General features: G+C 39.9%; 1 protein-coding gene across 2 annotated transcripts in view; it reads right to left on the bottom strand.

The window, feature by feature from the left end:
* The window catches only part of Nptn (neuroplastin), a 69,493-nt gene that overhangs the window by 5,844 nt on the left and 41,203 nt on the right, over nucleotides 1-22,446 (bottom strand). The window contains exons 4-7 of one of the 2 annotated variants that reach the window (XR_004769624.1): nucleotides 20,546-20,640; nucleotides 6,290-6,423; nucleotides 3,470-3,743; nucleotides 3,077-3,169 (exon numbers count right to left, since the gene is read on the bottom strand). Coding sequence is in view for 1 of the 2 variants with exons in the window: in XM_027414907.2 (XP_027270708.1) it covers nucleotides 3,470-3,743; nucleotides 6,290-6,423; nucleotides 20,546-20,640 (503 nt within the window). In the remaining variant the exon portion in view is untranslated. The remainder of the gene's footprint in view (nucleotides 1-3,076; nucleotides 3,170-3,469; nucleotides 3,744-6,289; nucleotides 6,424-20,545; nucleotides 20,641-22,446) is intronic. The other variant, XM_027414907.2, reaches the window with a different exon arrangement.

Raw genomic sequence — 22,446 nt, 5'->3', positions numbered from 1 at the left:
AAGACTGAACAGGTTTACCCCAGCCTCTATCTCCCAGTGGGCAGAAGGAATCCTGGGAGGGGCACACTAACTGCACTCTGACCTGAGTCAGAAAGGGACTAACACAAATGTGGCTCCAAGGAGGAGTCCAGTTGTAACAGAAGGAAAACTGCACTACTTAACACGTATACTCTCAATGAAAAGGCAAAGCTCTGATGTGACTTTATTATTGACTTGTTACTAAGAACACTAAAAGTGAAAGTCTGTGTGTAAATAGTCTACCTATGAGATAACTTATGTGGCACTGGTCCTCAGAAAGATCTAACAGGGGACTAAAGGACTGTGATTTCTTCTGTGAAATGGCCAGAATATTCAGATAAAAGGACCAAAGCTGCTTTTAAAGAAAGCAGTTAACCTCAACCATATATTTTTTCAGTGTGAGAAATCTAAAGGGACACATGCTTTCCTAATTTGTGTTTGTGTTCTTATTTTGCTGCACTGTTCACTGAATGCTTTTCTACTTAAGGAGAAAAGTTACCAATAACTATTTAGAGAGTTCACTGTGGCTCAAATCAACCACAGATGTTGGTAATAAACCACCTACTTGGGTAAAGAAAAAGCACACCAGACCTACAAAAACTTCACGTTTTCATAGTGGCATAAATAGGCTAACAGACATTATAGCTAAGATTTCTTCACAGAAACATTCTGAGTTTGTATCAGATAGAGTGCACCTTTTCATTCATCCTCAACAGACTGAAGAGTGTGTGCGCGAGCGCGCGCGCGCGCGCGCGCGTGTGTGTGTGTGTGTGTTTGAGTGTGTGTGTGCATCTACAAGTAAACTTAGGGAGGAGCAAACGGGAAGAAAGCCTATCAGTGAGTTTGCTGTCCTCATGAATTGAGATGGAGTCGAGGAGAAACTTAACAAAGAAAAGGCCACAGCATAAGGAAAATTCACTGAAGATCAACATACAACTCTCTTCCAGAAGAAAAGCCAAAAACTGAAGGGAAGATGGAAGCAGGGAGAAATCTAAGAATCTGGAAGTCAGGGTTAGGGAAGTGGTGATGGAAAATGGACCCTGGACCATACTGGCTGTCAGGAAAGGAGAGATGGTGAATACTACAATCATTTCAGAATCCCAGATTTCCACCCAATCCAACAACAAAGAAGTAAAAACTGCTTGCATGATGATATTCTCCCGAGACCAGTGCAAGGAGATTTTACTTTGCACTTACCCTGCAGTCATCTGTTTTGTGTAGAATTCATTCACTATATATAGAAATTTAGCTTATTATTTTCCATTCAGGAAGCTGTTAAGACTGGCTCTGCTGCCATTGCCCACCCCCTACTTCAGTTTAACCACCAAGGAACTCTTACGAGGGCAGCTGCTGCCGTGCACGGGCATCTGCTTGTCAGACAGAACCACCACTAACTAATCATTTCTAAAGTTTAACCTGAAACATGCTGGGACAGAAACATTGACGCAAGTGGCTTATAAGACTGGTGCCTCTGATGGGGACAGGCTAGACCCAGGTATAACTGCTGTGAAAATGGAAGCCATCCTTGCCTTAAATTAAAAACCAGGCTTCAAAGCTTATCTTTGCCTTTTCTTAGCTAACTTTTTGGCTCCTCGGCTTTATAGAAGTTGAAGGTGGCATTTGACACAGCTAGTGCTGTGTCTGTCTCAGTCTCTCTGGTCTTTTGGGGATCCCAGCCCTTTCAGGGCTGAGGAACAAACTCCAGGTCTTGGGCTCTAACACTGACCTAAATCGAAGCCCCTAGGCTCCTAACTGGCAATGTCTGAAACATTCTGAGGGGATGATGGTTCCTTTTAGGAATGAAGTGTAACTTCCCAAATAGCCAAGCTGTACACATATGGAAGGTAGGCATCCTTCTCCCTCCCTTATTCTCATGTCTAAATACAGGTACAGCACTCTATGTTGGGAGTCCTAACATTTAACAAGAAAAAGAAAAATTTGAAGAAAGGGGCATCAGGGATACATGAAAATCCCAAGAATGCAGGTTCACATTACAGAATGAGAAAGCTAAACTGCGGACATTCTTTGATGCAAGGAATTGGACAAAGGCCCCTTCTGCTTCCAGCTCAAGTCTCTCCCATTTTTCTGAGCAGTTTACTAAAGAAAAGTACATCAGGAGGGGAGCCCACCAGGTCTTCCAGCAGAGATGAGTCCAAAGATCGCCAACCAATCTCAGTACTCACTCTACTTAGATTCTACTTAGTCCAGGCAAGAGATTTAGAGCTGCTGAGAAGAAAGGAAAAGAAAGAAAGGTGGTTGTTGCTCTCAAACATGTCCTTTCAGAGTCTATAGCCATGCCATGCCTTTGAGGCTGTAGTCTCTCCAAGGGCGTACAAGATTTTATTTGGTGCTGTCTACTGACAGATATGGTATGTTGTTGAGAGAGGGCAGTCCTACTGCTCAGCAATATGGTTCCATCAACCCTGGGGGAGGACATTGTACCACAAGTGCAGATGGTAGCTAGCACCACCATTGCCCCAGGCAGTGTGCACTGAGCTTGGGGTACATCCTATAGTCTAGTCAGTGACAGACAAAGGGTAGTTATGGCTAGCTGACCAATCAATTTCTATTTGCTGATACAGTATTGAGCCCATAGGGGTAAGGAGGAGGAGCTTTTTAGGAATCTGAAATACTAGTGATACAAGCTTCTATAAGTTCTCTGTTCTAATTACAGTCAGAAATGAAAAATCTATAACCAAATATACAAGACTTCCCCAAAGCTTTCCTGATTTTAAGCATATCCCACTTTGAGTTTTATGCTTTCTAATAATGGTTTGAGGTGGTTCTACTCCCATTGTATCTTCTATAACTCTGGGCCAGCTGGGGAACATGCCCTGGAGTGTGGGCTGAGGAGTTAGCACTTAGCACTCTTAAACCTAGGGAGTAAGCTACATCAAACAGAAAAGCCAGAAGAGAGCCTTGAAGACCTATCAAAGAGACCAACAAAAGGAACCAAAGTCTGGCTTCTTCATATGGCTTTCTGAACAGTCTAGACTGGGCTGGGACAGTTACCTACATGGAACTATGCCAGGCAATCATGTGACAACCAATTATATACCTTAAATCTGCCTGAAAGGACAGGTGGCCTGTGATCTTGGGGTCGCTTCTAGGCTTGACTTGGATTCTCCTCAAGCTCAATCTGCCTGATGATCTGTATTGAAGGAGGACAGAGCTGAACAAAGAGTTTGACAGCTGCCCATTCACCACATGGCCTGAAGGACAAGGCCTAGGGTTTGGAGAACACCTAAACAGGGAGAGAGCTAATTATACTCTAGGTGGCTAATACAAAAAATTGTGGGGAGTGGGAAGCACAGATTAGTAACCAGTATGAAAGTTGTCTTTCTTTCTTTCCTTTTGGTACTTAAACCAGCTCCTTATATTCCTCTTTCAGTACTTGGAAACTACCCAAGGAACCAACCCCAACTTTACTATTTTGTTGGGATGCTCTTACCATCAGGAACCTCATCTGGCCTCTTCCTCTTCTCATACACAACAATGATCACCACAAGGATGATGATTTCAGCCAGAATTCCCAAGAAAGGCCAAAGTGGGGCAAGGTGGCTCCGTACCCTGAGGACGGTGAAAACGGAGGCAGAGCCAATGGAGTTGGTGGCATTACATTCATACTCGCCGGGATCTTCTGTGATCTGGAGATTCATAATAGTCAATTCAGTGTAATTCTCCTTGTTGATGATGAAGAATCGACCAGAGTTATTGGAAATTTCCTGGGGGGGAAAAAGGCAGGTCAGAGTAGATGAGCTACCCAAGGGAGAATGACAATGTCCTCATTCTTATCAGGATAATGACTGGAATGAGACACAATCTTTGTTCAAAGGCTTCCCCTTCAGGGTTCAATACACTTGGTAGACACGGGGTATAAATTTCCATTATTGTTGATCCTTTGAACTTCTCCAACTTTCAGACTGAATAGAGAGGCCTGCTGCTTGCAAACCCCCACAGACAGACAAATTAACAAATGCTGCTTCAAACAGGAGGGAGAAAAACTGCAGCAATAAGAAGCTGGGAAGAAGAAACCCATTGTCTGGCATGTCTGAGAATCCTCAGGCCTGTCTGGTAACTTCAGAACCAGTACATTTACTTCTTTACTTGATCAGTCCTGACAAGTCTTTTAACTTCTCTCAGAAGCAATGCTCTCAGGAGGGAGCAGGGAGAAATTCTAACTTCCCTTCCAAGACTCTAGGATTAAAGAAAAGGTATTCAACCAACCTACTAATCAATATACACCTATACATCCCATATCCTACTAACGGGAAGATACACCTGGAAAATTGTGACACAAAAATACCCTAGAAATCTGGCTTCAAAAAGGAGGAGAGAGCACTATAGGCAAATGCATTTGTTATGCAAGCCTGTCAACTTGAGTTCCATCCCTGGAACCTAGGATGTCAAGAGAGAACAAACTCCCAAAAGTTGTCCTCTGACCTCAATATGTGTGAAATGGTATGAGAAGGTAGGGAAGACATGGCTTAAAACAAAAAACAGGAGGGGGGGAGCAAAAACCAGTGCAGGATGGCGAATTGTGAGGTATTGAGGAGCCACTGCAGGAAAGTCAGGAAGAGCTTCAAAGAGCTGGCCTTAGTACAGAGTCATGGAGGAAGGATAGCTGTGACAGGTATGGAACACTCGAGGCATCTTTACCCTGCACCACCAACAACTAACAATATATAAAAATATCACAGAGAAAGAAGATCATCTTTCATATTATCCCAGTTACAGCCTGCTTGCATTGTGGGTGTGAAATTCCAACTTTCATCTTTCAAGAGATGAAAATACAAAGTAATTACAATCAATTTTGGCAAAAGCCAGAGTCATCCTTTCCAGTGACCAGAAGAGAAACATATTCCTAGCACCTTGAAAACACAATTGTTTTCCCTGAAAATATTCAGCATTTTCACCTCCCAGCTCCTCATACTGATCCTCTTTACTAAGGTAGTTCTAAATCACTGCTGACAAAACAGTCATCAATACTTCACATTTTGCTATCAAAAAGACATAAGGTGGGAAATATACAGGACTTGAAATAAAAGTACATATTATCCTTGATTTTGCCAATAATTTATGCTGTTTAATATTTTACTTTTCCACAGAAGTTGGACTAGGTGAACTACAAGGTCCTTTCTGACTCTGAGGGATGGTAATAAAAAAGTTGTCTATAAAGTATAATCTGGACATAAAAGCTGAAGTGGATGTATGAAAATCCTCTGTCAGGAAAGAAATTGGTTAGAAATCACTGAATCAGAGAATAAAAGACTCCAAGGCACTATTTAAACACTGTCAAAAACTGTTCCACAGGAGCTAGAAGATGGCTCAGCAGTTATGAGCACTTGTGCAATCATGAGAATCAGATTTCTGATGCCAGTTCACATGTAGTAAGCTGGGTATCCTGTACATACCTGTAACCCCAGCTGAGAAGGGGTGGAGACTGGAGGATTGTGGGGCTTACTGGCTTCCAGTCTATCCAAGAAAACATGATCAGGGAGAGGCACTGCCTCAACACACGGAAACTGATAGAGGAAGATACCTAACACCCTCTTTGACGCCACAAACATGCACAGGTGGGTGAACCCACCCCAAACAAAAAAGCTTAAGAATTATTTGGGACTGCAGAGATGGCTCAGCAGTTATGAGGGCTTGTTGCTCTTGCAGAGGACTGGAATTCAGTTCCCAGCACCCACAACAGGCAGTTTACGGCTACCTGTATTCCTGTTGAGAGATCTGACACCCTCTTCTGGCCTCTGAGGGTACCCACACAAATGCGTAAACACACACACACACACACACACACACACACACACACACACACACACACACACACACACACACACACACACACACACGCTAAATAAATAAATAAATAAATAAATAAATAAATGAAGAAATCATTCCGCAGACTGGAAAAAAATGTTCTTTGACTTTTTTTTTAGTATCTTTTGGTCCCTTTTCTTCTAAAAAACAAACAAAAACCCACTTGAGAATCATAGCAAAACAGATTAGCTTTAGCTCTGTGTTCCACTGTGAAATCAAGCAATCTAATCCCTTACCAGACAGCTTTAGCAAATCATGTACCCAGCCAATGCTGGATACAGACAAACCTTCATGTTCATGGTAATTCACTCTACAATGGCCCAAGCCATCCTACATTCAAAGAAATAGTTGTTGTAGTTAACTAGTCCAGATGTCTGGAAATCCTCAGGAAAACTCCAGTAAGCACAGAAATTTAGGTATAGGTACAGGACTACCTCCTACTCACCTGAAACACACCATTCTCCTTCTTGCGCCATATCCATTCTGGGTGGGGGTAGCCAACTGACTTGCAGTACATCATGGCATCCTGCCCTTCATTTTTGTTTTCACTCCGTTTATGGCCAGTGATGTCAGGAGCCGCTGTAAAAAGGTGTTAAAATGTTACCACCTAAGTAAGATACCAAAGGTCTTACCTACTGGCTCAAATCCCTGTTTCCAATGCTATCATCTGAAGCATTTGTTTAATTATTCTTTATCAATAAAAACTTGGGAGTCAGATATTAAGGTAAGAACCTGACTGATCAAAGAGGTAAAAGAGAAGTGACCAGTAACCTCTCTCAATCTAAAAGGCCAAGAATTTTTCTAAGCCATTCCCTACTGATGGGGGATGACCTTCTGTATGCTGTGAATATGTTTCTCTTATTGGTTGATGAATAAAGCTGTTTCAGCCAATGGACAGGCAGGATTTAGCCAGGTGGGAAATCCAGAACAGGGATACAGAACGGTAATAGGTGGGTAGGATGCCCAGGTATTCTTCAGTAAGGCCACATGATGATACAGGTGAATAGTTACAGGTTAGGAGGCTGGGGAAATGGCTCAAAGGTTAAGAGCACTGGCTGCTGTTCCAGGGGGTCCTGAGTTAAATTCCAAGCATCAACATAGTGACTCTCAACCACCTATAGGGAGATCTGGTGCCCTCTTCTGGCCTGCAAGTATACATGCAGTCAGAACACTGTATATGCAATAAATCAATATATCTTTTTTTTAAAAAAAGTTATGGGTTAATAATTAAAAAAGAGCTAGCCAGTAAGAAGCCCAAGCCAATGGCTAAACAATTATAGATAGATTCTAAGTCTCAGGGTGGTTATTTCATATTGGCTGCAGGGACCCAACTGGGTGGAGAGAAACCATCCAGTGGGACTGAGACTAGACACAGAAAATCTTAACAACCTACTACACTTCATGTGTCTATACATCCTCAGTCCTCCAAAATCTCTATGGCTCCGTCCTCTGACTCAAAGTAAACTTTACTAGCAGTCTCAGGAGTGTCAGAGTGTGATCAAAATATCCCACAACAACTATCAGTTTTTATCAAAGCTGAATATGAAGGTGTGTCTAAAGAGCCTTTCAGGTCAGAATTGGGTAAAAGGACCAATTCCATTCCCTACCCTTACTTACCAAAGCGACAAGAAAATATCACGGTTACTGATTTAAGAATTTCTACCAGTGTAGAATCTACTGGAAATATACACAAGCTCAATTATCCTAACTGCCCAAATACCTTACTCAGAAGACATACAAACAGACTAACTTATATTAGTCCAAGTTTTCTTCTTCAAACATCTGCAGTAACTATACATAATGTCAAATGTCATATATTTTCTTAAGGAAAAGAAAGATCAAACTACTATATAAGATATGTGAAAATGAGTGAATGCTTCAAGAGCTTAATCATTCATTGAGAACCAAGGACCAGAGCTCTTCCTAGAAAACCAACATTGAGCCCACTAGGCTTAACAAGGAGGTAAAGAATAATCATAGACCTCAAACCAACATCCCCAAAGGTTTTGATAGCAGAATAAAAACGTGACTTGAGACATGTTTACTGGGAAGCAGAGGCAGGTATATGGAAATTTAACGAGCAGCAATATCCTCTCTCCAAAAAGGAAACAAACAAGGCTGACAGCCTGATTTAGATCCCTGCAGTCCACATAATGGAAGTAAAGAACCACACAGTGCCTCCCAGACTGCCCCAACACACATGCACACATGCTCGAATTTAAATAAAGTTTTTTATTGTTGTTGTTTGGTTGGGTTTTGTTTTGTTTTGTTTTGGCTTTTCAAGACAGGGTTTCTCTGTGGTTTTCTAGTGTCCTGGAACTAGCTCTTATAGACCAGGCTGGTCTCGAACTCACAGAGATTTGCCTGCCTCTGCCTCCCAAGTGCTGGGACTAAAGGCGTGCACCACCACCACCCAGCTAAATAAAGTTTAAAAACAAACAAAAACTGTTCTAGCATTCATATAGAATCACAGAAGACCCTGGCTGGCCAAAACAACAAAACCACTCCTTAGCATACATGCCCTAAGAATTTGATATCCTACTCCATAGACACTTGCTCAGCCATGTTCATTGTTGCTCTATGGACTACAGCTAGGAAATCTAAACAACCTAAATGTCTTTTAACTGATGACCAAAAATGAAATGTGGTACATACATACTATGGAATACTACTCAGCTGTAAATAAAAATGACATCATGAACTTTGCAGGTAAATGGATAGAACTAGAAAAGATCTTATTAAGTGAGAACATCACATGAGTTCTCTCGTTGGAAGCTCCTAGCTCCACATCTCCAGATGTGAGGACTTATCCCAGAGTAACTGAAGAAATCAGAAAAGCAAAAAGGGACCATTGTGGTGAAGGAGGTAGGGAACAGTAGGGTGTGTGGGGGGGGAGATAATGATCAGGGAAATGGGAAAGAGGGGCGCATTCTAATTAGAGAGGAAGGAGATAAATACAGAAGGAGGGAGGAGGGTAAAATAATAGTAAGGATATCTGAAAAGGTTGTAAGAAATCATAATATTAAACTACCTTAAATAACCTGCAATACAAGCCAGGCGTTGGTGGTACACGCCTTTAATCCCAGCACTCAGGAGGCAGAGGCAGGTGGATCTCTGTGAATTTGAGACCAGCCTGGTCTCCAGAGCGAGTGCCAGGATAGGCTCCAAAGCTACACAGAGAAACCCTGTCTCAAAAAAACCAAAACCAACCAACCAAACAAACAAAAACAACTGTAATACATGTAAGTCTAAATATACATACATACTTTAAATTAAATTTTAGCACCTGGGCTGACAATTCTCCGTCCAAAAGTGAAAGATCACTTAAGACTAACTCCAATACCAGACATGAGGTCAGGGTTGTCCAAGTGACTCCCAAAACATATATAAGCTATGGCTACTGCTCTTCGTTGTCCCACAGAAGTGGAAGTTCTGTGACTGTTGCTGAAGATAGACTTCATACACAAGGCCCAGAGGCCCCTGAGCTGGAACTAACCTGAATGTTTCTCTACAAAATTAGCCTACCATGCAAATTTCCATTAACAGTGCTACCCAGCTATGATATTTATGAAACACAACCAGCATGGCAAGCTAACCATAAGGGTGCAGTGGTGGCTTAGCATTAACCAGCAACTCTCTAATAAGGCTTAAGAACTACTCAACAAGAGCACTGAGTTTGGTACTGGAGACCTAGCTAAGTACCTACAGTGCTAGTGAAGTCATGGGTCTTGAAGGAGAACCCACAACTACCACTTCACTTGTCCTTATACCTACAGATAAATGTAGTCCTTACTCCTCATCAAGGACACTTCTCTTTGCAACAGATAAAGACCATTACAGAAAATCACAACTGATAAAAGTGCAGAGCTGTGGAGCCCAGTCCCAACCAATACATCTACAAAACACCCATGCACTTAAGACTCAGGGATCATTGCAGAAAAGGAAGCAGAAAGATTGTAAGAGCTAAAGGATCAAGGAATTTGCTGAGACTGTGTTCCATAGTAATGCCAGAAGCTATACCCATAAAGTTTCACAAACATGACTACCTAAACACGAGCTGAGCAAGGACAACAGATATGCCAAAGTAGATGGGAAAATTCTACAAGTCTTCAACCCTACACAAAGAACTAAAGGCAAGTAAGGAATGCTAACAGTGGGAGAAATAACCTTCCCCGGGAAAAGAGCACCATTTGGTTATTCCAAATGCTTAGGCTTGAAAACATACATACAAGTAACATTATATAGACTGAATAGGGTGTATTTATATATGCAAGTGTGTGTGTGAGTGTGTGATATATATAGAGAGAATATATACTCATACGTATCTGTACATACTTGTATATAACAACAATTAATGAAAAAAGAGGCCATGAGTTTGAAAGAAAGCAAGGAGAAAGGGGGAAATGACATAATTATAATCTCAGAAAAATTTTTAAAAAAGAAACTAACAAAACATAATATTAATACTGAGTATGGTGGTTCATGTTTGCAATCTTAGGAAATGGAAGAGAAGAGAATAAGGAATTTGAGGCCAGCCTCAACTACATGAGAACATGTTGGGCAAGGAAAGCAAAAAAAAAAAAAAAAACAAATAAACAAAGATGACTCTCCACGTCTAGCCAATTTATAACAACCTTAAGCCCAATATTTGGAGAATTTCAAGATCTAGATATGCTAGAGACTATTATTCTCCACTTTTAGGACTCACTTAAGAAATAAATAGCAACTGTTTCAGATCAGCTTTAAGGATCCAAGAAGCCTGATGTGGAGCTAATTCTTTAAATTTAAACTTCTTTTATCCTAATTATATTTTCCACTAGGGCATGACAAGACATCTGAAAGCAATAAAACTCAAAGTAGGCCAGCTATCTCTTTGTTGGCCAGGTTAGGAAAAAGAATCAAAAGGCACTGATCCAAATTCCAGTTGAGTTGAAGCTTTCTTCTATGCTTTGATCTATACTTATCAAATGGAGATAGTTCTTGCACCTCCCTAGTTCCCAGTAGTCTTAAACAGGTAGGTAAGATGTCCAATATCCACTGACACTGTAGAATCTTAGAGAACTGTATCACTTCATGGTCTGATACCACATACCATCTTTGAACTGCTTGGCATTTTTTGGTTTAAGAACAATTCGAAGTCCTACAGTACAAAGACTGCTTCCCAGACAGATTGGACTTGGTTGCAACTTTCAAAGGCACCTAGGATGTGAATAGAATAAGTAAGGCCCCAAACTGAGTTGGGTTCCTGCCAAACCCAAGTCTGCTTTGGTACTATTCTGTGAAATACTTTCTAGGTTGGATATTATAAAGGAAATGTCTGTTTTTCCATGAAAAATTCTTCACTACCCAAAAGTAACAGGTGTCTTTACTGCTCCACTTTTCCACAGCTAAGTCTGTCATTTCTCTGGTCTACTGACCACTCTTTCTCACAGATTCTTTTTCAGTCAAAAAATATTAAGGACCTGCATCCATGCACAAGACCAACTGTGCTACCTCCACCATCCAACTTCATACTCAGACTTTCCACATCCTCCTCCAGGGTCTAACCAGGTAAGTGTACTCTCACCCCTCATCAAGGAAACCTCTTTGCAACAGAGACCATCACAGAAAACCACAACCAATCAAAATGCAGAGTCGTAGAGTTCAGTTCCAACAGATACATCTACAAAACACTCCCACACCTAAGGCTCAGGGAACATAGCAGAAGAAGGTGTGAAAAGGTTCTATAAGCCAGAGGATCAGGGAATTTGCTATGATATTGTGTCTCCTAAGAATATCAAAAGATGTAACTGTAAAGTCTTCACCAACATGATCACCCAAACTTAAGCTGAACAAGGACAATACCAACGAACATGCCAAACTGGATGGGGAAAAGCCCACAAGGCCTCAACCCTACACAAAGAACCACAGATAACTGAGTAAAACTGGAAGCTGGAAAGGTAGTCCTTCCCAGAGAAAAGCACACTAACTGATTGTCCATGCTAAATGGTTAACTCTAAAAACAAACATATAAGTAGCAATATATGGGCTCAACCAGTTATATTTAGGAATACATATATATATGATATACAAATACACATATGTATACAATAACAATTAATGAACCTGAAAGAAAGTGGAGAAGGTTATATGGAAGAGCTTTAAAGGAGGAAAGGAAAGGAAGAAATGTTGTAATTAAATTACAAGCTGAAAAATAAAAAAGCATTCCAAGGCAAGGAAGAATCAATAGATATGTCAACCAAGACACCACCAGAGAGACCAACATATATAAGGAGCAGAAGGGCTACCATCTTCTCCAGCTGTGTTTTGCTGACTGGACACACTTATTTAGTACCTCCTACAAGTCCAAGGCATGTCTTACGGAAGTCAAGTAAGACCTTTCTGCTTAGCACCACTGTGAAAAAAATTAGGGGATAGGTCATAAGTATCTTGAGGGGAAAAACACTGTAGTAGAGGAAAAAATAAATGCCCTGAGGCAGGTATATACTTGTTTCATTAAGAGTTTACAATTTACAGTAAACAAGAGCATATATGACCAATCAGAAGGGTACTCAGCATCCAGACAAGAATGAGATTCACATGATGGTGGTAGCAGAAGTGGGGATAGGTAGGGGACTCTGGTATAGTTTACATGCTGAGTTCATATACTTGTTAATAACTGAATGTGGGACATCAGAAAAAAGGCTTCAGGGTAAAGCCAAGATCTCTGCCCTGAGTTAACTCTATAAACAGAGCTGCCAGTTACTATGGTAAGGAAGACCATAGGAGGAAACTTGTTTTATGTTTGCTGCTATGTTGAGGAAGAGAGCAACAATGATGATGAAAACCAGGAACTCAAGATTAAAATTTGTTAAAGATATCCAAACTTAGTTATCAAGTAGGATCTTCGGGTGCTTATGGAAATGATCTAAGACAGACAAATATCAGAAAGCAGGATATATTTACTTTATCATCTTTATTCATCTTTGACTTGGTCTCCGCTCTGGACCATTATTGTCTATATTGCCTAATACCCTTAGATATGTGAATTCAGTGATTTTGCTGTGGTTTGATTCTGAAATATTCCCCATATTTTTCATGTTCTGAATGTTCAGTCTCCAGCTTGTGACACTATTTTGAAGGCTACACTTTAGGACACACTGCTAGAGGAAATAGATCACTAAGGGTGGGGCTTAACCACCCATGGTTCTGGCCTATATACTGTGCTTCCTGTGTGCCACGATGTGAACAAGCCAATACCTCAAGCTTGCAAAACCACAAATGGAACTATCTACCCTGACTTCTCTGTCATGAAGCACTGAAATTCCTCTGAAAATATGAGCGATTTTGGTTACAGCCACACAAAAATAACTATACAGGAACTCATTTCTAAAGAACATATCAAAACCATCTAGAACAGTGGTTCTCAACCTTCCTAATGATGTGACCTTTTAACACAATTCCTCATGTTGTAGTGACCCCCAACCATAAAATTATTTTCAATACTACTTCATAACTGTAATTTTGCTGCTAGTATGAATCATAATGTAAATATCTGATATGAGACCCTTGTGAAAGGGTTGTTTGACCCCCAAAGGGATCATGACCCACACAGGTAAAGAACCACTGACATGGAAGACTAAGTTGATTTGGTAGATAGCTCCACAGCCTCTTATCAAATCTCAGTTCTGAAAGGCCTCAAACTTAAATGGTCTCAACAGAAGAAGGATAAAAATGGTCTTCACTCTGCCTTCATGTTTAAAAAAAGGACAGTATCACTTTCTGTTTCATTCACCTAGTAAGGGTATTCTATAGAGGTTTCTATTTACACGTGGGAACATGACTTTAAAGGCTATTACCCCAACTGTGCTTTACTGGTCATGTTTATAGATACAAGCCTACTAAAAAAGACTGTTTAATGGTTAGACCTATTGTTGCTTTCTTCTCATCTTACAAAAGACTACTGCATAAAAATGTATTCCAAAGAATAAGGCCCTTATTCACCCTTTAGATGGAAGAAGCATCACTACTACACTGGGAAGAGAGAAAGTCAATCCAATCTAAACCATTCTATCCCTGAAGGCAATTACTATAATAATGTTCACTTTAACCTTGGATCAATACAAAGACCTATCACTTATCTTTTATAGAGCCAACTTAATAAGGGAGCCTGCTTCAGCTTCACCTGCTGGGCAGGATAGTACACCCACAGCAAGACACCCAAGTAGTCTGTGAGAGTATCAGAGAGAGCCTATTCAGGCCCAACCAAGTCTCTCAGATGTTGCCATTCAAGAGATGAAATTTCATTTCCCTTCTGCTGAACCTGGGACTGGGTTTAATGACTCCCTTCTAGTAAGGTAGACAGTTCTATAAACTACTTACAAATGGCACAGTGTTTCTCCTTGCTTGCTGTCTGAGGGTGGGGGCACTAGTGCCATGATAGGGAATAGTCATTTGTGGAAAACAAATGTGAGTGAGCCACTCTGAGAACAGTTCTTAAGTCTCATTCAGTCAAGCCTTCAGGAAACTCCAGAACAAGTAACAGATAACAACTATACCCCATACAATATATACATGAATTGGAAAAATCAAGTTTGGAAGTTATTTGATGTCTCCAATTTGTCTGCTAGTAAAAGGCAAAGCTAGAATCTAACTCATGACTAACTCCAGAGACTGTGCATTTTGTACTGTACTGAGAGGAAAACCAAAACAGAGTATTACAAAAATTACAATATATTATATGAATAAGTGAAACTGCAAAACCAATTTCTGACATTATTCTTACTTGTATATATGCTGAAATATTCTGAATATAAAGTGAAACTGATTAACCTCTCAGAGTTTAACTACGACACTTAATATAAAAAGCAAAGTTTTGAATTTGGAAATCAAAGATACCTAGAGGCTACCAAGCCTCTATTAGTTTACTAACTGAGCAACCTAACATGGGTCATTTAAAATCTTTCTAGTTTCAGCATTTCCTCCTGAAACCAATACCTACACATTATTTCACAGAGGCCTTGAAAAGATTAAATCACATCTCTACAATAACCTAACAGAAGGTGAGAACTCAGTCAGAAATAAATTCTAAGGGTGGGCATAATGGTGCATGCCTATAATCCCAGAACTTGAGAAACAGATGCAAAAGGATGGTCCCACATTTGAGGCCAGCTTAGTCTACACAGTAAATATCCAAGCTACTAAGGTACATAATGAGACCCTGTCTCCAAAACCAGAAAGCAAAGAGCAACAGCACAAAAAAATCCCTTAGACTGAACTATCATTACAAGAAGAAAAAGCCAAGCCTTGGACTTCAGAGTTGTTACTATTAGCAAGATGAAAGAGATGCTAGTTTTAAGTGTTATTCCTATTCGTTCACAGAAACAGGACTTTGTAGCTCTAATAAAATTTATTCCAGCCAGACACTGACAAACTACTGTAGTATTTGGAGTATTTTGCAGTTTATTGTAGTATCTTACTTATATGAGCTTGCCATTTAATAATACTTAACTAGTTCCTATTGGTCTGAGGTGAGTATAAACTGAGGAGCAAGAATCAAGAGGAAAAAAGCAACAAAAACTCCCTTAGAAAAGCTTTCTGACCCAACTTGGGAATTAGCTTTCTCTCTGCTTTCTTAGTCACATGTTCTACTTACTGGGTCTCAAAAGAGACTTAGTTACCCAAGAGTACTTGCCATGATATCATTACCTTGGTAGTCTGTGCCTTTAATAGAAAGCAAACCTTTCTTCGCATCTTTTGCTGCCCAACCTGCCTGATCTTAGAGTAAGACAACCAGGTTCTCTATTATATTAGGTTAGCAGGCTGGAGAAAAGTGTCAATTCAGGCAATGGAAGCACATTTAGATGAGATGCACATTAACTAACTCAACAGACCTGAGAAAGGTATAAGGCTACATAAATAGGACCTTTTTATATTCTCCTTTCAAAGTAAACTTTTAACCTACCAAGAGCTCATTTTCAAAGACAATTTACTTTTAGGTATTGTCAATGAATGAGTTGTTTCCAAGTAAACACATTCTTTCTACATAAACAATCTTTTTGCTTCCTTTATGCAGCCTATCCAACCAATCCCAGAAACATCTTATCTCTGCCACAAGCAAAATAAAGGCTTGACAGAAAGCAGAGGGAGAGTTAAGATTTAACTTAAGGCCAAGAACCCCCATGGAAGCAAAGATGAAGGCTTTAGTCCAACCAGCCTTCTCCACATTAGACTCTATTGGTATGAAGACTCAAACCAGCCTAGGGTCTGTGTTGCCTTCTAAAACACCAGTGAGATAACACACTCTAAGACAGTGGTTCTTCAACCTTGGTTTTTTTTTTTTTTTTTTTAAACTATGTTGCCCATGCTGTTCTCAAACTGGTAAACTTGAGTGACTCTTTTACCTCAGCCTCCTAAGCAACTCAGGCTACAGGCATGTGCTACCACGACTGGCTTCTCAGCATGCTTTAAAAGGTCTGATGTCCGGGCATTTCAGATGAACTAAATTAAGTTTGAGAACACTAGTCTAACTATTCCTTATTAATAGTTATAGTTCGGCAGGCTGCTTGTTCAGCATGCATGAAGCTCTAGGCTCAATTTCAAGCACGTTAAAACCAGGTACAGTGATGAATGCCCATAATCTAAGCACTGTGGGAGGTGGAGACAGGAGAATCACAAGTTCAAGGTTATCTTTCACTACACAGGGAGTTAGAGGCTAAACTAACATGAGAATCTGTCTACCCCTCACTCACAGTGCACACACACAAATAATTAAATAAAAATAAAATAATTTCTGGTACCAGTGTTAGAAGTTAGGACTATAAGAAAGAAATGTCCCATTAGACAGGTAAAGTTTTAAGGTACACTGAGGTAAGTGCTCCCCATCTTGAGAAGCTAGTTATTGCCAGGAGGAAAATAGGATCAGAATTCATTTCCTTCAGTATTAAACTCTCCCCTGTGTCCAAGTGAGGGCACCACAGACTTGAAAGCCATAAGGAAACCTTAAAGGTTACTTGTTTTAATTTTACTTCATCTAACACTAGAGGAAACTGGGGCCCAGAGGTGAAATGTGAACTGGTCAACCTTGTGGTAGTTTAATGACAGAACAAGATTAAAATTCATTTCCTCTCTCAGTCAATTATCTTGTGCTGAACATGGCAGCATAGCCTGGGTGAAAATTTGGTTCTACCAGTTAACTCAGACACACTAGACCAGTGATTTAATCCCACCAAAAAAAAAAAAAAAAAAAAAAAAAAAAATCCATTTTCTCACATGGCTAATAGATATTTACTCCATACACTTGTGAACCAAAGGAGAGGAGAGAAACAATCACTATTGTATGCCTGGCACACAGTTAAGTATACAACATTATGAAAGGTCAAGAGAATGCTGAGAGTAGAGCAGAAATTGTTATTTGAGCTGAAGATGATGCTCATTAACGCCACAGCGATACTATGATATGCCTTCAAAGATTTCTCATGTAGACACAACTTAGGAGTCAAAACCAGCTTTTCCATCAATGCAGCCTAAAGGATACCTCTGGGCAGCCTCCTGAATGAAAGGCCATGAAAACGCTGTTTTTGTTCAAGATGCAATAAATATTACTTTGGGGGGATGCATTATGTATGTGTGTATCTGAGTGTTTGGGTGTAGGTGATGTATGCATCAGTGTATGTCCACATTAGCAATATGGAGGCTGGAGGTCAACACTGGGTATTGTCTTTTATAATTCTTCACCTTACTTTTTGAGGCAGGGTTTGTCTCACTAAACCTAGAGCTTGCTGACTGCATAGAATTGCTTGTTACAAGTGACCAGGATCTTTCTGTCTCCATCTCCCAGCATTGGGGTTACAGATCCACACTATCACACCCAGCTTTTTATATGAGTACAGTAGGAGATCCAAATTCAGGTCCTCATGCTTATGCAGCAAGCACTTTACCCACTGAGTCCTAGAGTGAAAAAAAAGCATGGTCACCCAAGCATATTTCCTTCCTTTATTGTGAGGAAAAATGACTGTCATTCAGAGAACAAATATTTATGTGTGGTCTGAATTCCATTGTTCCGAAGTGCTGGTTTCAGTTAAATCCGTGCATGACGAAGAACCTCAGAAATTCTGTCAGCAAGGAAATCACTTGTATTCCCCCAAACCTTGAGGTTTTCAAGTATAATAATCTTTTATTGTTTGTTCCACAGATGTTCACACCTCTAAAGCTATAAAATAGCAACTATTTCTAACCCTACTCCAGAGGCACTGATGAAAAACACAGTATACTTGACAGTGGTTTAGAATTAAAGCACACTCCTCTGTAAATTTAAGTCAGTTTTCATACCTAACCACAACTCGAAGCCAGCTTAGAATATGATCCTGGGTTTATTCAAAGCTTTTTGAACTTATAATGGGAAAATCTCAACATTCCTAATCTTTACCAGACCAAATTATCAACAACCTTAAACACAACATATTACACACTCTGTTTTCTATCCATAACGATGAGAATGCAAAACTTTTAAAACTCCTTAGGAATTCTGATACACTGTTGGTGGGTTGTTTATTATATATTTATCTAGCCACTGTAGTCACAGACAATGCCTTAGAATTTCACATAACAGAAATGTCTCAGTCTTCTAAACCAGGATGCTACCATCTGTCTTCCTCACAGGGATATAGTTCAGTAAAAATGTTAACAGTGAAGTCAACAACTTGAACATGACAGCACATGAAATAACATGCAGAATTACATGCAGATGCATGCCCAAGTGTGTGCATGCAAGTGGAGGCTAGAAGTCAATGTTGGCTTCTTCCTCAACTACTCTCCACATCATTTTTTGAGACAGGATCAAAGCCCAGGGATCCTGCTGTGTTGGCCTCCATAGAGCTGGGATTGCAGAGTCATGCCATTTTTCATTTGAGTTCTGGGGAGTCAAACTCAGATCCTCATGTTTGTACTGAGACCCTCCCCAAACCTACAAGTTGTAACTTCTGTCTCAAAACACTAACCCAGCAGCCCTCTTATGTCCTGCTCCTCCTCACTATTGCTTCATTATCTGCTACAGAAATATGAAGGGGGATATCTCTGGGACTGATGAACCCCACCTTAAAACAACAGAACAACAACAACAACAACAACAACAACAAAAAAGATTTATTTACTACTATGTATTTGTTATGTGCATTGGGAACATGGTAAGTGGAGCTGGTGCACTCTTTGTAACTTTATGTGGATTCTGGGGATTGAACCAGGTCACTAGCACAGCACAGCAAGCAATTTTATCTATTCAGCCATCTTACCAGTCCTGAACCCTACACCTAAGCTGGCTAAACAAAGAGGAAAAGAAATTTTCTTTTGCATTTTTGAAATGCTGCTTATAAATTATTATTGCCAAATCCATAAAGATTGCAGTTGTTCAATACTTGCAACTGTGTGTGACTACCCCAAAGGCATGAGGAGGACCACCAGCTAAATATACTCTCCTGTCCCACAATTCTTGGGACTCTTTACCAAGAGTTCAACAGGAATGATGCAGGGCTTCAACTACAGAGTGAAAGTCTTCCCACATAGCTCAGCTCATTTGCAGTTGGGAAGATCCATTACTGGCATAGAGAAAATGTTTTCCCACACCTTCATCCTCTTGTGGAATTCTTCAAAAGCAGCATGGAATCAAGCAACAAGCCCTGGCCTGTTATGACCTGCTGTAACCATTCTAACTCTACAAGTCAGAATTTAATCTACAGTGCTTTTATCAGCTCCTAAGTCAGGACTTCATCACAACACTATTTTCCCTTTATATTCAGTGGATCTGAACATGGCAACCCTTTCTTCAATCTGCATTTTTAATCTTCCAAATATTTTAAGAAAGAGCTAAGTAGCTGTTTAGGTCTTTCTTTTTCCCAAATCTGTCCTTCCAGAACAAGTTTGTCTTTTTATAGTCCTTCCTCAACAAAATAAAATAAATTAAAACCCTGTTTCCTAAATAGGATCTTAAACAGTAGTTCTGCCTCTTCTTAGACATTATAACAATGGGGAAAATGCTGTATTGAAGAGTCAAGACCTGGGCTATAGACTAGCTTTGACACAAACTCGTTACAGGACACAATGGTTTCACTTTTTGGGTCTCAGCTTCTCCTTGTGAATAATGTATGAAAACAGAGATTAATGTCATTAGGTAGCTCCAACTTGTATAGTTCTGTCTGCCCATAAAACTTTCTGCTATAACCTCATCTTTAAGATGCCATGCACCCACAGGATTTCCTTAAAAACAAATAGCTTTATATTAACCTTGCACAATGTACTTCACAAATGTGGCCTGGCCCACTGAAGACCTATGTAGTCACACCTATAAGGTATGGTTCGAGAGCTTACACAATGTTGGGTTATATAAAATGCTACTATTTAAATATTTTGACATGTGAAACAGTAATTTCATATATTCAGTATACTATAATTAATGCTCCTACCAAATGTATCAAGTGCAACTGACATCCTTATTTTACAAATAAGGGAATGGAAGCATAGAAGTTAGGAACTTGCCAATATACAGTTAGTACATAATAGAGTTGGGATTTAAAAATAGGCAGCCAGGCTCTTAATCCTGTGTTCTTAGCCATAAATTACAATGCTCCTCAAAATGGAAATAAAAAGAATTTGAAGACCAGGCATCCAGAACAAGGTAGTATCTCAAGAAAAACAAGTGGCCAACACTGAAGCCTTTGATAGGTTGTACCTTTCACTTCAATGGTGGCATTCGCCTTAGGAGCGCTGACAAAGTGATATACACAGTGGTATTCGCCCGAATCCTCAGCTCTTGGCTTATTGATCCTGAAAAGATAAGAAGAAAAGTGAAATGAGACAAATGGAAATGGCCAAAATATAACAGAAGGCAATTCAAATGGATAACAAGATGACACCACACTTTCCAAATCCTGCTCTTCAGTATAACTCACCTCTTCCTCATAAAAGCCTTCCTTTATATACTCCCAAATACTAATGTCTTACTCCCTGCTAGGTGCCAGTACTATAAATGGAATGCTACATTTTATTGGCAGAAACTACCAAACAAGCAATCAAAAATGGAAGGCTTCACCAAGCACAATTTATATTGAAATATAGAAGAACCATCAATAAAAATTTGCCCTTCTGGAGGTTTCAGACAGAAAAAGGGGTAAGGTGTTTCATAAGCCTTTCTGAGCTTCTCTGAAGATCTGATTTTGTAGCATGCATTTCAGGAAGTCAACACAGAAAGAGACCAAGCATAGTTTTCTTTTATAAAGCCAAACAATCAAACCTACTGAGATCCAAAAAAAAAAAAAAAAAAAAAAAAAAAGCCATGCTATTTTCTAGCTCTGTTAGGCACTCTGCAATGTTTCAATATACTAAACTTGTTTCTACCTCAAAATCTTCATACAATGCTCCTTTACTGCTCTTCCCATCATCACCTAACACAGGTAAGTGCTTTGCTGTCAGGTCTGGGCTCACATTCACTTCCACCCCATCTAAATTTCCTCCTCCATTACTATAACATTTGGTTCTTCATAACACTTGCCACAATGCGTATTCGTGTATTTATGATATTGCTTGATTGATATCCACAACAGACCAAGTTCTACACAAGTAGACACTGTGTAACTGGTACACAGCCTGAATACACACCATCACGCGTGCGCGTGTGTGTGTGTGTGTGTGTGTGTGTCTGTGTCTGTGTGTGTGTGTGTGTGTGTGTGTGTGTGTGTGTGTGTGTGTGTGTGTGTGTGTGTGTCTGTGTGTCTGTGTGTGTGACTGTGTGTGTGTGTCACGGGACATGACCTAGGGCGGGCACACAGAGAAGACAGCAATTAACTGCTGCAAACAAAAAAATCAACTGCTCCCAGATTAGAAAAAAAAAATGCTAATACAGGGCTATACTACTATTCTTCTGAACATAATTTAAAGGATAACCAAACCTCCACTGCGGAAATTTTGTTTAATTAAAAAAAAAAACCTCCTAATCTTAACTATTTATTGATCCAATGAATTTACCCATTTTATTGTTCATTTTTTTTACAAAAAAAGAAACACAAGAAACCACACATAACAACTGACTCAGCATATCTATGTCAGTGCAATATTCTAAAAGGAGCAGTCGAGATGTCTCAACTTGACACAAATATCCCACCTTGAATCTATGCTCTCAAAAGGAAAACACAAACAAATCAGCTGTTCTTTAGTATTCCAGAGTCTTAGGATTAAGCAACAGCCCAATCAGGTTTTGGCTGACTTTAAGCTCTGTAAGCAATACCTGGGAGGGAGAGGGGGGAGAAGACTCCCAAGCTGTTTCAATGGCTGACTTCCTGAGTAGCCCAAGAATATTTAAGCGGCTATTCCATAACCTGAAAAATACCAAGTTCACCAAGACAAAAGGGAGCAATAGCCAAAAGACAGCTGATAAAGTCAAGCAGAAACTTCATTTACTTAACAGCTGACAACTCTGTGGGCAACACAAAACCCAGGGAAAGATTACTGGATACCTGCTTCCTTCAAATATCTATGAAGTAAATACCCCCAACAGCTCCAACTGGTTGGTTAACACTTTGCAAACTATGAAAATTCAGTTGAGGCTAAATTCTCAATTATCATCAGAAGAAACCA

Source organism: Cricetulus griseus, chromosome 4, assembly GCF_003668045.3.
Source record: "Cricetulus griseus strain 17A/GY chromosome 4, alternate assembly CriGri-PICRH-1.0, whole genome shotgun sequence".
Taxonomy (NCBI): domain Eukaryota; kingdom Metazoa; phylum Chordata; class Mammalia; order Rodentia; family Cricetidae; genus Cricetulus; species Cricetulus griseus.
The sequence above is the reverse complement of the archived record's forward strand: the minus strand, read 5'-3'. Positions and strand labels throughout refer to the sequence as shown.